This window comes from Pogoniulus pusillus, chromosome 32 (genome assembly GCF_015220805.1).
Source record: "Pogoniulus pusillus isolate bPogPus1 chromosome 32, bPogPus1.pri, whole genome shotgun sequence".
NCBI lineage: Eukaryota > Metazoa > Chordata > Aves > Piciformes > Lybiidae > Pogoniulus > Pogoniulus pusillus.
In genome coordinates, this window is record NC_087295.1 from 6481600 (window position 1) to 6497032 (window position 15433).

At 43.7% G+C, this 15433-nt stretch overlaps 1 protein-coding gene across 5 annotated transcripts in view; it reads right to left on the reverse strand.

The window, feature by feature from the left end:
* Nucleotides 1-14355: 14355 nt before the first annotated feature.
* Nucleotides 14356-15433, reverse strand: part of VPS41 (VPS41 subunit of HOPS complex) — a 107603-nt gene continuing 106525 nt past the window's right edge. For all 5 annotated transcript variants that reach the window (XM_064169591.1, XM_064169590.1, XM_064169589.1 and 2 more), the window contains one exon: nt 14356-14712. In XM_064169591.1, coding sequence (XP_064025661.1) covers nt 14632-14712 — 81 coding nt within the window. In that variant the 3' untranslated portion in view covers nt 14356-14631. The remainder of the gene's footprint in view (nt 14713-15433) is intronic.

The window sequence follows — 15433 nt, forward strand, 5'->3', positions numbered from 1 at the left end:
GGAACAGCACGGAGCAAGGTAAGAGAGCTCGTTACACAGGAATCACAGGGGAGTGGAAGAGACCTCTAAAGAGGGAGTCCAATGCCTGTGCCAGAGCAGGATCACCTAAAGCAGATCGCATAGGAGCACATCTAGACTGAAAGTCTCCATCTCTGGAGACTCTACCACCTCTCTGACCATGATATCTTCTAAGAATGTGTCTTGAAAACACTTCTCTTAGAAGAAAAACCTTCAGTAAAGCTTAATCACCATTGAATTAATGACTATTACATATCAATTAAATTAGAAAGACCTGCAAATGACTTCAGATGAATACATCTCATGCAATAAATAATGGATGCATTGCTCTGTAGAGAGAGGTCATGGACTTCTTTCTTCATGGTCATGGACTTTGTATTCCCTGGATACCTGTTAAACAGAGACAAAATAAAATCTGTCATGCTAAGGAAAATGAGGAACGGGGTCAAAGAGCAGACTGGACATTCAGGCCCCTTGGTGCTGTACTAGAATAAAGACTTTCAGTGGACAGGAGCAAAGATTTGCAGAAAATGCTTGAGCAGAACCTGACAGTGATTTTTTTTCACTGTGCTCTGATGTAAATCTCAGTGTAGCATTTTCAAACCCATTGTTTTCAGCTACATTCCTGCTTTTCCTTTGGAGCAAAAGATCCAGTCATGTCCCCTTCACCATGAAGGGAAGAATTTCTGATCAAGGTTAATGGAACAGCAAATGAGCATTCAGTACATTTCAGAGTGCTAGTAGCATAAGAGCAGGTGTCACTAGTTTCCTTAGGCCAGAGCTGATGCACACCAGTCGACATGCACCTTAACAAGAAGCTCAGAGGGACTGCTGAGAAACACTGCAGATGCAGCGTCCAAATGCTAGACTGTTAGTAGACAAGGTGAGGGGTAACAATCTCACCTCCTCCCCTTCCCACTCAGAGGAGAAAACTCATGATTCAAGGCTCAGGTGCCAAGTCCTGGGTTCTCAACCACACCTGGCTACACCTACACCACCTGAGGAAACCATCCCTGCCTTCAGCAGCCCACAGCACCTGGCAGAGCTGTGCCTGCAGCCAGAGTCACTCTGGGACACCTGTTCACAGCCCTCATCTCCAGGCTGCAGCAGTCTCCATAGAGCCCAGCTTCACAGCCCAGGCTCAGGCTCCTGCAGTAGGAGATGCTGTGCCAAGTGTGGAAAGTCAAACAACAGGCACAGGCAGCAAACTGAGGAATTGTCATGGGAAAAACTGGCCTGAGAACGTATCAAAATACAAGGGGAAAGCAAGGAGGCAGAAGAGCAACATAAAGGTTCAGCCCTATTGTAAGGAGGAGTGGAGGTCAGCCTTTGGCCTGCCAAGACTCACCCAGCAGCTTGCTGGAGTGGTGGCATGTTAGCTCGGCAACTGCCCAGCCTTAGCCTTTAGACAGTGGTGATCTGCTTTGTGCCTGCAAGCCCTGTGTCTGGGGGGTACATTGGGTAAGCACTGCTGTTAGTCCCCATCTGCTCACCATAACACTTGCCTCTGCAAGGTGACTGAGGGAGGCTGGGTTGCACGGTTGGTGAGTTTTTTCTCCTTCTCCCACTCCCCAGAGCTCAGGAAACCTTGGAAACTGTGGCAGCCCTTTCTAGACCCAACTTTGCAAAGCAGTGGAGGCTTTGCAGAGCTGAGCTGCTGAGCTGTTTTATTTGCATCTGGGCCTAATAACCGAGGTAGAAGACGAAAAGTTACAGTGACATATGGAGATGCAGGGATGAGCAAGGAGCAATGGGATGTGATGAAGAGGAGCAGAAGCAAACTGAGACAGATTGGTGTAGTGTAGATGTGAAAATGTATTTTAAGTCATGGTTTGTGTTACATGACTCACCAAAATATTGCTTCACACACAGAGTTTACATGACACATTTCCACATGCTCTGAGATGCCACTCAAAATCTTGATCTAAAAGAGCAGTGCTGCCAATTCCTGGGCTCCAGAATTAACCTGCAGATGTCAGAGGGGCAGTAAGATGGACAGCAGGAATTGACAAGACCCCCTCTGCTGGCATCATCTTTTGACACATTCATTACTCTGAAAAACTTCCTTAAGTAAAGGATTTGGAATAAACTGCTCCCAACACAAGGGAAGGAGAAGGTGTCCATGCTCCCACAGAGGCCTATCCTGATGCAGATGAACAGAATGTGCTTTCCATATTGATCCACATCTTTATAACTAAGACAGAACACATTTAAGTACACTATGAAAACAGATTCAGAAGAAAGCAAAACCAGAAGAAAATAACTTGCACAAAAGCTTTCAGTCTGTCACAGGAAGCAAGAGCTAAAAGACCACATGAGTAAGTGTAACAGTGTCTAACCTATTGCCTGGGTCACACAGATTGATGCCCAGTTTATGCTGGTCTTCCTTGTAATCTGATGTGATCCAGAAAAGGTCCTTGGTGAAGGCCTAGTGTAACTGTTTATGCTTTCCATGGTGTTTTAATTACAGTGGCAGAGAATTACAAAGCTCCTTTCAAGTTCTGGGGCTTTGAAGCCTGCCCCAGTTACTATCGAAGTCAATAAAACCTTTTTTACTTGAATAAGGTCTGGCTTAGGATTTCACACTCTGCAGCAGAGGAGGCATCTGTCCCTGTGTTTTGTCTCTGTGCCACACAAAGCAACGTTAATTATAACATGGGCTTTGGTACTGCCCAACCTTAACATGCAGTTCTCTATGCAAAGACATGGAGCAGTTTTGCTCTGAATTTTCAGTGTCACTGAAAAAGCTGTCACTTTTAATTTGTTTTTAATATGAATTTCAAGCATGCACCTTTCTTAGTGATCAGTAGCATGAGTTGAAAGTCAGAACATGCTCCTTTTGAAGTAGAAAAGTCCTGAGCCTAATCCCTTTAATTGTATCACATCCTAAAGGGAACAAAACTAAAGCATGAGGCTGGTGTTTAAGACTGTTGAGGAAACCAAATTCCTTTGAAAGCCTTTACAGTAATTATTGAAGGTGGGTTTCACCTGTTCTCCCTGCAGCCCTCTACAGGTTACGTCTCTGAATAGAAATTAGGCTCCCTTTAGACCAGTGGGTGGATGTGCTCTCCTCCTAAGACAAACCACAGAATTGTCAGGGTTGGAAGAGACATTAAAGATCTTCCAATTCCAATCCCCCTGCCACCTTACAATAGATCAGGTTGCTCAGAGCCCCATCCAGCCTGGCCTTAAAAACTTCCAAGGATGGTGGTTCTACCACCTTCCTGGGCATCCTGCTCCAGTGTGTCACCACCCTCACGGTGAAGAACTTCTTCCTAAGATCCAATCTGAATCTGCCCACTTCTACTTGTGCTCCATTCTCCCTAGTCCTATCACTACCTAATAACCCATTACAGTGTTTCACCTCCCTTACTGTATAGAACTTCTTCCTAATATCTACTTTAAATCTCTCCTCTGCCAGTTTAAACCCATTACTCCTTGTCTTGTCATTAAAAGACCTTGGCAATAGTCCCTCCCCAGCCTTCCTGTAGGTCTCCTTCAGATACTGGAAGGCCACTATAAGGTCTCCTTGAAGCCTTCTCTTCTCCAAGTTGAAGAGCCCCAATGCTTGTAGCCAGTCCTCAGCAGAGCTGCTGCAGCCCTCTGAGCATCTTCATGGTCCTCCTCTGGACTTGCTCTAACAGCTCCATGTCCTTCTTGTGTGGGGGGCTCCAGAACTGCACCCAGTACTCCAGGTGGAGTGAACTGAAATGATTAAATGAAAAATGGATATATATGGAAATAAAAACATATGATATGAAAGATGTCCAAGGAAAATATTTTTAGTCCTGGTTGGCTGCTTCATTGTTTCATTTTGTTGTATTTTTTTCCTCCAAGGTGCTGTCTAAAATATTCAAGTGATACTGATTCAGCTTGCAAAGCAGAGCTACTTCTATAGCTGGCAGAATCCTTGAGCTTGAGGCTTTTGCAGACACAAAGAAGCAATCGTCTAAGCAGATTAGCACAACATTAAGAGGAGACTCTATAGCTGGTTTGCTTCTTAAAATACATAACTGAGAACAACCAAGTAGAATATATATTGAATCAGATAGTGCCTTTTTTTTTCACCAGTTGCTTTGCATAGTTAAATTAGGCATAAATGTATTGAAAAGAAAGATGGGTGCTTGAATATCATTAAAATTGCTGCAGTGATTTTAACTGTTCCTGTGCTGAGGCTCTTCTCTGACAACTTTTGTGTTACAGGGTGGATCCAAATGGAAGGCAGAATAACAAAGAATTGCAGCCATAAAACTGTGTACATCTGTAAAAACCAACTATGCTATCACACATAGCATAAATATGCCCTTCTCTTTCTGTTCATAAATCCCATTAGAAGTCTACCAAGCAAAGCTTCTGTGCAATTCTGCTTGACTTTTGTTACCCTTTTCTCATGAGGGGAGATCACAGCCATAGGCTGTCATCCACCTCTGTCTGCCCTGTGGTTCAGGCCATCTTTAAACCATTTCTGCTCACTGTGCTTCGATTCACACCCCAGGAGAGTCACAACAGACCCTTTTTGGATGCAACTAAACCAAAAAGTGTGCTCCCAGAATTGATACGGCAAGTCACAGCCCCCAAGACCAAACCAGGCTGGTCCTAAAGCCAGGCAGGTAAAGAACCTGCAACAGAGGCACTGCATCCTCAGCACCAGTTACTTTGCTCCACTCTCACTACACTGCTCACTGATACCAACCTAATCAGAGATCATTTTTCTCTGGTTTTCAGTGCCAAGAAACCATTCCAGAATATGAATTTCTGCCACCTCACTCTATTATGGTTGCACCAAGGTCAGAGTGCAAGACAAAGGTTTTGCTTTCACAGAATGTTAGGGGCTGGAAGGGACCTCGAAAACTCATCCAGTCCAACCCCCTCTGCCAGAGCAAGATCACCTAGAGCAGATCACACAGGAACACATCCAGGCAGGTCTTGAGGTCCAGAGAGAGAGACTCCCCAACGCCCTGGGCAGCTTTTCATCACAGGAAGCCATTGGTTAAGGTATTTTTGCCTGTATTCCTGTCTTCTGTTTTCTTTCAGTTGGTTGTTTTCTGGGTTTGCTTTTACAGTTCCATCACACAATGAAAAGATTCACACCACATAAATGAGAATAGTTGCACACAGCTACAGCCATTTTGAGGCAGAAGCCACTTGAAGAAGGCATAAAAGAAAGCTATGCACTGTTTTGCACCATGTGTTTGTTTATCTTAATTGCCTACCTCCAGATTGTATCTGTGTCTAGACTGCAGGAGCTGCTCTAACACCCAATGATCACTCCCCACCAGGGAAGGAGAATCAGGAAAGGGAGGGAAGAGCCAGGGATTGAAATGGAAATTAATTTAATGAAATAGCCAAACTAATACCTAGGCAAATATGAAAAGTTATACTTAGCCCAGCAAGGGTCCAGTGGTCACAGTAAAAGAGAAGTCAGTCCTCAGAGGAGCAGAACCAGAGCAGGACACTAAGCAAGAGGCTTACCTCTCTTCAGCAAACTTTCCCCTTTATACTGAGCTGATATTTATGGTCTGGGACACAGCTGCAACCAGCTCAGGTCAGCTGCCCTGGCTGACTGCAAACTGCTAACAGCCTGCAAACCATGGCTAGCCTGGGACTCTGCCCTGGCAGCACCAGGACACTAGCCCGAACAGCAAGCCTTCTCACTCACACCGCCACCCAGACCTTTACACATTTATACAAGTCCTGTGCTGCCCAAGGCTCTCGGAATAGTACCAGCTATGGCTTTTCTCCTTCGCTGTCCTTCTGAAACCCAACCATCTGTCTTTCAGTCAGATGTATTGGCCATTTGCAGTGAAGCAGGAATTGAACTGTTGCCCTCTCAGGCGTGCCACTACCTTGGGCATGGGCTTCGGTTGCGCCACCCAGCGGCCTGAAAGTGTTGCAGTCTGGCATTCCCAGTGGCAATTCTGGTTGAGTGAAACCACTGATTCTCCTTGATTTCATGCCAATGACCCTTTCAAGAGAGATTAACGACAGCAGAGCAATGATGGCCACCTCAGAAAGACTGCAATGCTACCTTTTAGTACATCACTTCTGCTTCCTGCGCCAAAACCCAAGCTGCAGCCTGCCAAAGTGAGATGCAGTGGAAGGACAGAAAAAAATACAAGCACTGGGACAAAGTGTGGCTTCAGAGAAAAATGGACCCAAATTTTCTGTATTGAGGAAATGAAGGGAGGGATTTTTCCTTCATGCTTAGAGAGGGAATGCTGAATTGCTTTTAGCAGCTGGTTCATCAGGGAGAGTTAGTCATCCCACCACAGCTCCTGCCAAATGGCCTGGGTCAGAGGACCTTGTGCATGGCAAAGGCTAGCATACATCCCTCAAGTGAGCTGCCCCAGCAGTGGATGAGGCAGCAATTGGCACCAGGGATGGGGAAGAGAAGCCTGTTACAGTGCACTTGTGCAGAACCTATCAGAGACAGGCACAGACAGTTTTCCTCCTGCCACCACCAAGTTTGTTTCTTTGGTTGGGTGGTTTTTTTCCTCTGGGAGGTGGGTGTGTTGTTTGTGTTTTTTTTTTAATCCAGTTGAAGGATTTTAATATGAGCTTTTGGGTTTTTTCAAAGGAATCAGTTATTAACAAAGTTCATCAAGTCCTTCTAGAAAAGCAGGTAAATGGAAATGTAACTTCAGTCTCCATAACCCATGCTCACTTTCCCCCAGTATAAAACAGATATATTTGTTTCTCTCTCTCTCCTCCTCTCTCTTTCTTTCCAGCACTTCTATTGCTTTATCCAGTAAAGAAGTGAGAGTTACTGGTTTGCATTTATATGGATTTGCCAGGGAGCCTTGCAGAAAACATTAGTGTCACATTCACAACTTTCCATTCTTCTGGTAGTGGGACTGACTTTGAAGACAATTTACACATCACACTTAATCATACAGCAATGTCCTATTTTGAGATCCACCTGAGTTTTATGGGAACACCAGCTGATGCATCTGGTTTTATACTATTGCTTACCTCACCTCCTGTGTTTTCTACAGTCTAATTTCAGAAGTTTCTGTGCTGAAATAGGCTCTACACTGAGCTTTCCCTCACCATTGTCATAGGAGATATTTACTCAGTATTTACTTACAAAGAATTATTTGGCTCTTCCTGCTGGGGTCCCTCTTTGTCCCTCTGTTTTTTTTTCATCTTTTTCTGCATGTGGCCTTACATAGAGTTTGCTGATGGAGTTTTTGTTGCCAGCCTTGCCAGTTTTGGTGCAAGTGCTTCTCACTGAGTCCCGTGACCTACTTCATCGTGACTTGAGATTACCTTGATGTGATGTTCTTCTCTCTTTTCCTTCTTTAAACATGATGTGCATTTTCCTAAGATCTGCTTATGTCTTTGTTGGCTGTCAAGGCTTGCTTTGGAAAGGGGAGATGCCTTTAACCCCAGGGCCAGAACGAGAGGACACAGCCTCAGGCTGCGCCAGGGGAAATTTAGGCTTGAGGTGAGGAGAAAGTTCTTCAGTGAGAGAGTCATTGGACACTGGAATGGGCTGCCCGGGGAGGTGGTGGAGTTGCCGTCCCTGGGGCACTTCAAGGCAAGGTTGGACGTGGCACTTGGTGCCATGGTCTGGCCTTGAGCTCTGTGGTAAAGGGTTGGACTTGATGATCTGTGAGGTCTCTTCCAACCCTGATGATACTGTGATACTGTGAATGTAGCAATTTCCACACTGCTTGCAAACCCTTTGCCAGTTTTGTTACTTCAGTGCAATTCTTTGTGCTGTTGTTTTCCTGCACAGTTAAGGTTTACTGTGACCAATTGTTTTCCTGCTTTTACACCTTACATGGGCATTGGATTCCGTGTCAAGGAGGCTCTTACTGAGCGCCTTTCAGTTGTAGCATTGAGGTTCTGTGCAGTTTCCCAAGGACTGCTTCTCCCTTTGAGCTCTTGGCTGAAACACCTGGTAGGGTAGTATGTTGTTCAACTCGAAGCGTAGTTTTCTCATGATGCCTCCTGGTGACTTAACACTGACACAGCTGCAGGCCACCAGTGGTACTGACTTTCTGTCCTCAACTCCTCATGCTCTGTGACACCATGTCAGTGGCTCTGTCTCTACTATTACCATGCTTTATAGGCAGGCATAGTACTCCAGGTCACTACTGATTCTCTAACAGCATTCATTTACTTACCTCCTTGGATTCTTATTTCTGCTCACAAGTTTTTCTCAGATACTTCTACACAATTGGAATGTTGGTGCCATGGTTTTTTGGTGACACCTTCTCAGCAAATCCTCAAGCCCAGACTAAGTCATCTCCAGAAAACCCTTTCAAAGAGTTCTTCCATCTTGCTCTGAATTTTCTGAACACTCCATTACAGCTTCTGTGGTTTCTTTTCCCACCACTTCCTCCTACCCAAAATACATTAAAATCTTTCATTTTGCTTTACAAAGATGATGCAGCTTCTGTGCTGGAGTCTTCTGGATGAAGACTGACAAAATTGCTTGTTAGGCTTTGGTTTAAAACATCTCCAACTTGCTTCAGTACCAGAAACTTAATTCCATACCAGCTTAGATAGAACTCACTTCCTTATAATCTTAAATTCCTTTTCACCATGCTATTTTCTCAAGTGTATTTTGGGACTCCAGCTTTTACTTTTGGTGCTTCAGCTACTGGGACTATTTCACAAGTGTTACCATGAGGATTTTAATAGACAGGAGTGTTCTATATTGCTAACCCATTTTGGTTATTTCTTGTACATGATCATGTGCTGGAAGCAGTTACTATGAATGCTCTAAGACAACACAGGCAGCATCATAACAGACAGAAAGGGAAACAGGAAGGGTTCCTTGCTGTTTGTTTTCCCCACCAAAAAAGGATACACAGAAATCTGCAGTAGACCAGAATCAAATCATAAGCATGTCACACCAGGAATCAGAAATCAGATTTAAGTTTCATTTGCTGGGATCCCCAACAAAATCATCACCTGCCACTGCATGAACTGTAAGAGTAACTGACTGAATAGTGAATGAATTCAGTACCCATGGCTGTCGCCAATTCAGGTCAGAGGCTGGTTGTGGTCATGAGGCATACATTGGCATGAGGCACAAAGGGAGAGAGGAAGGATTCAATATCTAGAAAAATCTGTTTAAGACATCCTGGTCATTTTGTTACTTTATCTAATCTCATTGTGCAGCACTAGATTTCCATCAGGTCCAGCAGCATCAGCCTTTCCAGTATAACACTGCAATGCAGCACAGGGGAAGAAGCATTTAGAACCATCTACGACTATCAACACACTCCTATTTCACAGGAGCAGTGCAAGGTACACTGATTAAAATCCCCTTCTGCTTCCTTTCATAACAGGTTAGCAAGTACTTATTGCTAATTTAAATGGCTTTTGTTGTTTCCCGCAGTAAGTGAGACTCCAAAAGCTTTTTGGTTTCCTCTGGATAACCATGATTGCTCATTTAGGAAAAGAAACCATCCCTTAATCTGACTCTGAACAAATCCACAACTGTTTGTTATGGCTCTTGTCCCCCCTCACTGCCACCAGAGACAGACATATTTGCATTCTATTGGAGCACTATTTAGAATGTGTCCCCCAGCTGACATCTTGCTAGACAGGATTTTATTGCCATCAGACACCAAGACACCATTACCTTGTCAACCTAATTGACTTAAATCCTATTGGGATCAGACTAAAAGCAATGGCAACTTCCTCCCCCATCTCTCACCAACAGGTCAGCTGCCCTCTGCAGCTCTTGTCACTTTCCAGCCCTTAATTACTCTACTACACCTCCACCTTCGCCAGTTCCTCTAGGCTGAAGGGGTGCAGGTTTTTGACTCCTGCTATTGCAGCACCACAACTGGTCCTAAGCACAACGCATGAGCAGCAGCTCCTGGCAGCCTTGTATGTTCAGACTGCAGACTCCTGGAGGAATTTCACAGCATAAGCACCTCAGAGCCTCTAAGACCTTCTCTTCTGCAGAAGCTTACGATGATTGCCATTTACTGAAGCCTTTTGAGACTAAATTTAGGTTGCTCCCACTATGACTCATTGACTTCTCTCAGAACTTCTCCCACAGCCTATCCTCTTGTGCATTTGATGCCTCAGACACTTCAGATGTCCTGTTTTCTGCATAATTTAATATTTGATTATAGTAAAAGAAAGCAAACATTGTCTTGAAGAACAGAAAAAATGTCACCTAGAGATTTCTCTAATGCCAAGAGAAAATTAATCTTTCATGGCATAGCAGAGTAAGAAGACAGTCCCAAAAGTATATAATTAGAGTCATTCTCTAAGTGTGGTGTACTTCATTTCTTATGAGCCTTGTTTAAATAGCTTTGAGAGTACAGCAGTTGAACTAGAGATAGTATCTGGCAAAGACAGGCCCTTCTAGAGAGGAAGAGACCCTGATGTTGTTTCTAGCATTCGTAAACATGGGCAAAAGTTATGCTGCATGAAGTCAGAAATGTAGAAGAGAAGTGAGGGAAAACAGACTTCTTGGGCAGTGCTCCTCATTCAGATCACTGTCTTTCTTCACCATCAGGTAAGAATTTTCCTGCAAGCATTTTTTTGAACTGCCCTCAAATGACAGAGGCAGGATCCTGTCCCACCAGCCTGCAGCCTGTGTACACTACCACAGTGGTTTTCTGCCTGGTGAGTAGAGTTCCTGACTGTGATTCAAAGGAACTGGAATTGCAAATAACCTCTCAAAGCAAAAGCTTACATTGGACTTCTGAAATGCTGTGATTTAATATTCAAGTGTTGTGTGTCTCAGCCACCTTGGAAAACACAGAGTCATCTCTGCAGGCCTCCTGAAGATGCTGGAAGACCACAGTAAGGTCTCCTTGGAGCCTCCCCCTCTTCAGACTGAATAACCTCTCTCAGCCTCTGTCCAACTATTAGCCAAAACTTTGAAAAGGATGTTGCTGCAGAGTCTCCCAGCAAAAAAAAAAGGCATTGCAAAATATAGCAGACAACTGTGAGTACTTCTTATTCTTTGCATTACTGTAGCCCTTGACACATCTGCAGTCAAGTGCTTGGCAGCAACCATCCATGAATACAGTCAGTTCCAATAGAAAAATGATGTGGGAAACAATTCACTTCGTTTTCATTTTGGCTCTGTAAGACGTCAGTGTCAGACGCTGAACAGTCTCTTCTTGTTCCAACAAACACCCCCCATTGTCTTCAAGGTTTCCCACAGGTAAATGGCCATGAGATGTAGTTACAGCTGAAGGACCTATCTTGTGTATAGAATGACTCCTGGAAATATTACCTGACCCACTGATTCACGCCATGCTGGGCAGCAGCATACTCCTGCCCAAGCACCAAACACAGCCGATTCAGTAAGTAGCTGGTAGAGGAGCTGCCTCAAACCCACTGAGACACAGCTACTAGCCCATAAAACACATGATGTTCAGCTGTAGTAGGAGATGGCAAACACTAGTCATGAACCTCTCAACTCCAATGAGCTCCACAAGATCTGCAGAGCCTGTCACAGTCCTTTCCAGACACTGCCCATCAGCCATAAAAAAAAAAATCAACCAATAAATAAAATGAATTTATTGCAGGAGTGACAAGCTCCTCTTACTCACCACTGGCTACAGCTTTACTCCTGGCAGGTCTGCTAGCAACAGATTAACTCCTCTTTTTGCAGAAGTCAGCTTTTATCCTGATGCTGTCACTTTTAACTGATCTCTCAGCAGGACTAAACAGTCTCATGATCACCAGGAGCTCCTCACTCTTTCGGGCCTACCAGCGTCTTCAGTACAGTCCAACACTGCCACCAAGCCTATCACATAGCACTGTGGGTCTCAAAGTAATAAAGACAGATGAAAAAAATCATCCAGACACTCATTATAACCAAAATGCTTTTGTCTCTTTCATGTGGCAGACCAATAGAATCAGAGAGTGGCAGGGCGTGGAAGAGATGTCTGGAGATCAAGCAGTCCAATCCTCCTGCTAAAGCAGATTTGCCTAGATCAGGCTGCACAGGAATGTGTACAGGTGGGTTTTGAAAGCCTCCAGAGAAGGAAACTTCACAGCCTCTCTGGCCAGCCCAGTCCAGGGTCTCCAGTATGCTCAACATAAACAAGTTTCTCCCTGAGTTCAAATAAAACCACCTGTGCTCTAGTTTATATACCTGTCGCCCCTTGTCCTGTCACTGGCCACCACTGAAATGTGCCCAACCCCATCCTCATGACCTCCATTCTATAGATATTTATATGCATTCTTATGATGCTCTCTCAGACTTCTCTTTTTCAGGCTGAAGCACCCCAGGTCTCTCAGCCTCTCCCTGTAAGAGAGATGCTCCAGTCCCTTAACCATCCTCATGGCCCTCTGTTGCCCTCCAGTATTTCTCAGTTCCTTTTGAACTGAGGAGCCCAAAACTGGACGTTGCTGGTTCTAACTGGATGTATCACATATCCTTCCAGTCAAGACTTATTGGTTGCTGCTGAAGAAATGACACAGCACTGTATGCTTCAGTGGAAAAAAAACCCAAACCAGTACTTCCCTCGTTAAATTTACCTTGTTAGAAGCGCAAGCACTTCGATAAATGGACCAACATCTCTGGTGAAACTGAGTAAGTGATATTCTGTCCTGTTCTGAAGGGTTATGTAACTTTAAGGCTAGTTCTTGGGCAGAACTGTTCTCCAAAACAAAAGCTCTTGGGTAGCTGAATATTTCAAACTCTAACTTCAGACATTTTCTACGATGCGAAGGTTTCCTAGGAAGAAAAGCGACTCAAAGTCAGAACTGCACAATTCCTGCTGAATCTTAATGAGCAAATCTAGAATTCAGGAACATAAAAAAAGGTAGTCTCTGAAGCCTGAATGAAAGAAGCTTTGGACTTAGAGAAGATTTTGATTAGATTTTCATACAGTGCTTTAAAATTGCTTGCATAATGTAAAGAATAGGGCAAGGTGTAATGCAGCATGATTGCTGGTGACAGCAGGCTACAAACCTGAGCCACTGAATGCCCAAGCTCTTGAGGGATTGGAAGGCCAAGCTGAAATAAAGAATGTACCTGCTTTAAATTACCACGTAACTCTCAGCTACAGAATACTTTGCAGCCAAACTGCTTATGAATAATCTGACTTTTTCTCCTCTTGCAAGCTGGCAGCTTGTGGCCCTTCTTACAGGGACTAATCTATTGCTGTAAATAAAAGCTTTGCAGAGAATTGGAGAGTCCAGGGAGTTGCACATCCCAAAGGGGTTCAACAGGACATTACAAAATATCTTTAGCCTATCTCATTTGTCCTGCAAATTTATATATAACCTGAAGTACAGCTTGTTCTTTATTCTTTCCCCCTTTTCTCTTTCTGCACTTTGCTTGCTTTCTCCTCGCCTTGGTTGGGTTATGGTAAGAACAGTGGGGAAGTGGAGAGATAATAAGGGAGAGCAGAACTCAGAGGTGTTGCATTTTCCTGTTCACAGACACACTGTAGTACCACTATAGTATCCTAAGTTCTGAAACAACAGTAACTACCTGTTTAGAACTCACAATGTACTTTTACTTTCAAACTCCAGGTACTAAAAGGAGTAAAAATAGCCTGGGAGTTGTGAAGAATTACTTTTCTTAGGGAAAAAAGATGCTTATATTTCATTCAATCAGGGAACATTGTAAAGAGCTCACATCACTGTGAAGTCACTCTGAAAGAGCAGAATTCTCTGAATCAACAAACCAGAAAATTGTTGAAATTAAATGTCTTTTTTTCCCAAATCCAAATAAAACTTATTTAACTCAACTATTAAATAGCTGAAGGCCAGAAGAAACTCCTAGAGCTCTAATCCTTGAACAGTCCTATGTGTTTTTTTTTCCTCCTGTACTTAAATGAAATCATGCACTACAACCATACTTACAAAATCAGTGTAATGACCTACTGCTAAGATTTCAAAATCAGAGTTTCTGGATGAGTTTAACATGAGAAAAGCTCACCTTAAACCACTGTGTTGTGAAAATCAAGTGAAAAAGCAACCAGTTTATAACAGACTCAAAATCAGAGTTTCTGGATGAGTTTAACATGAGAAAAGCTCACCTTAAACCACTGTGTTGTGAAAATCAAGTGAGAAAGCAACTAGTTTATAACAGACTATGCCTATGTAACAATATGACCAAGGGAAATTGCCAATGTGGGAAATTAACAGTTGAGGAGTTGGTTAATGCAATCCATGAGTCAGCACACAGCCAGCCTCAAGTCCCAAAGCAGTTCCACTGGAAGCAATCAGACTCCTGCAGGTCTCAAGTTAACCAGTTCACTAATAGACTAAATCAGAACTTAATGAGTTTGGTGAGCTGAATTCAGAGCAATTCATCTTTCTTTACAGTATCTAACCATTACCCTCATGTGGCTCCAACCAATAAATGCATTCACTCACAGCAAGCAGAAATCTCATTCTTCCCATTTTATTTCTTCTCTTTCCCAGAGTGAAGTAGGGAGCTCAGCAAGGGAACGGTGACACACGAACCGGGTAACAAAGACCTTAGCAGGGAAGGATTGTAACATCTTCTCCTTCCCCAAAGCATTCCACAAGCTGCACAACTACCAAAACCAGGTTTAAATCACTATCAGAGTTACATACAGAAAGGTTGACTAACAGAAACTAAGTGGCTTTGCATGGTCCAACAGATGTGGCGTCACATACTGGCATGGAGAACGAGGGGACCTATTTCTTCATCTCCAGCATTGCACTTCCTGGCCCTCGGTGTTTGGCGCTGCATATGTTGCAGAACTGGACAGTAGATATCTAGAAATAAACAAGAAAAGAGGAATCTCTTGGAGAAATGTAGCCACGTTAGAATGTGGGAGGGTGCATGAAAAGTGCTGCTGCCTTACTCAGCGATACTGTTTATAGGCAGGCTGTTCCCTACCAACATATTTATGGATAGAAAAACGTAACAATGCAAGCTGTTCTGGAGTCAGAGGGCAGTACAGCTCACCCCCACTCCAAGTGCATTACCACCATCCCTCCAGGAGAGGAAAGTCAAATTTCCTCCTAACAAAAATGAAAGACACAGAGTCCAAGGTATCACTGATTATCCGGACAAAGAAGCCAGTAAGTCACTTGGTGACATCCAGTGGCCACTGGACATCCTAGCGCAGATCTGTCTTTGGACAGTGCCCCACAGATTTCCTACTGCCCACATGAGAGCCAATATGTATGCTTTGGTACTCCTGTGGTTAGCTCAGCCTGATCCTTAAATATGTGTTACTTTCTTTTCAGTATGTCACCACTAACCAAGCATCAGTCACGACTGATTTAACAAGGCCAAGAAATACTCCAGCAGTGGAAAATTTGGCTCAGCTATATGCAGATACCTGTGTGCTCATACGTGATACAGAATACACATCATGTAATCTTGTGGTGGTTTTACACCATGTAGAATTTGGGATTTAGCCTCCAAAAAGTGATTACCACACTTAGCTCACTCAGAATTTGTAAGCAAAATGAAATGATCATTTATGAA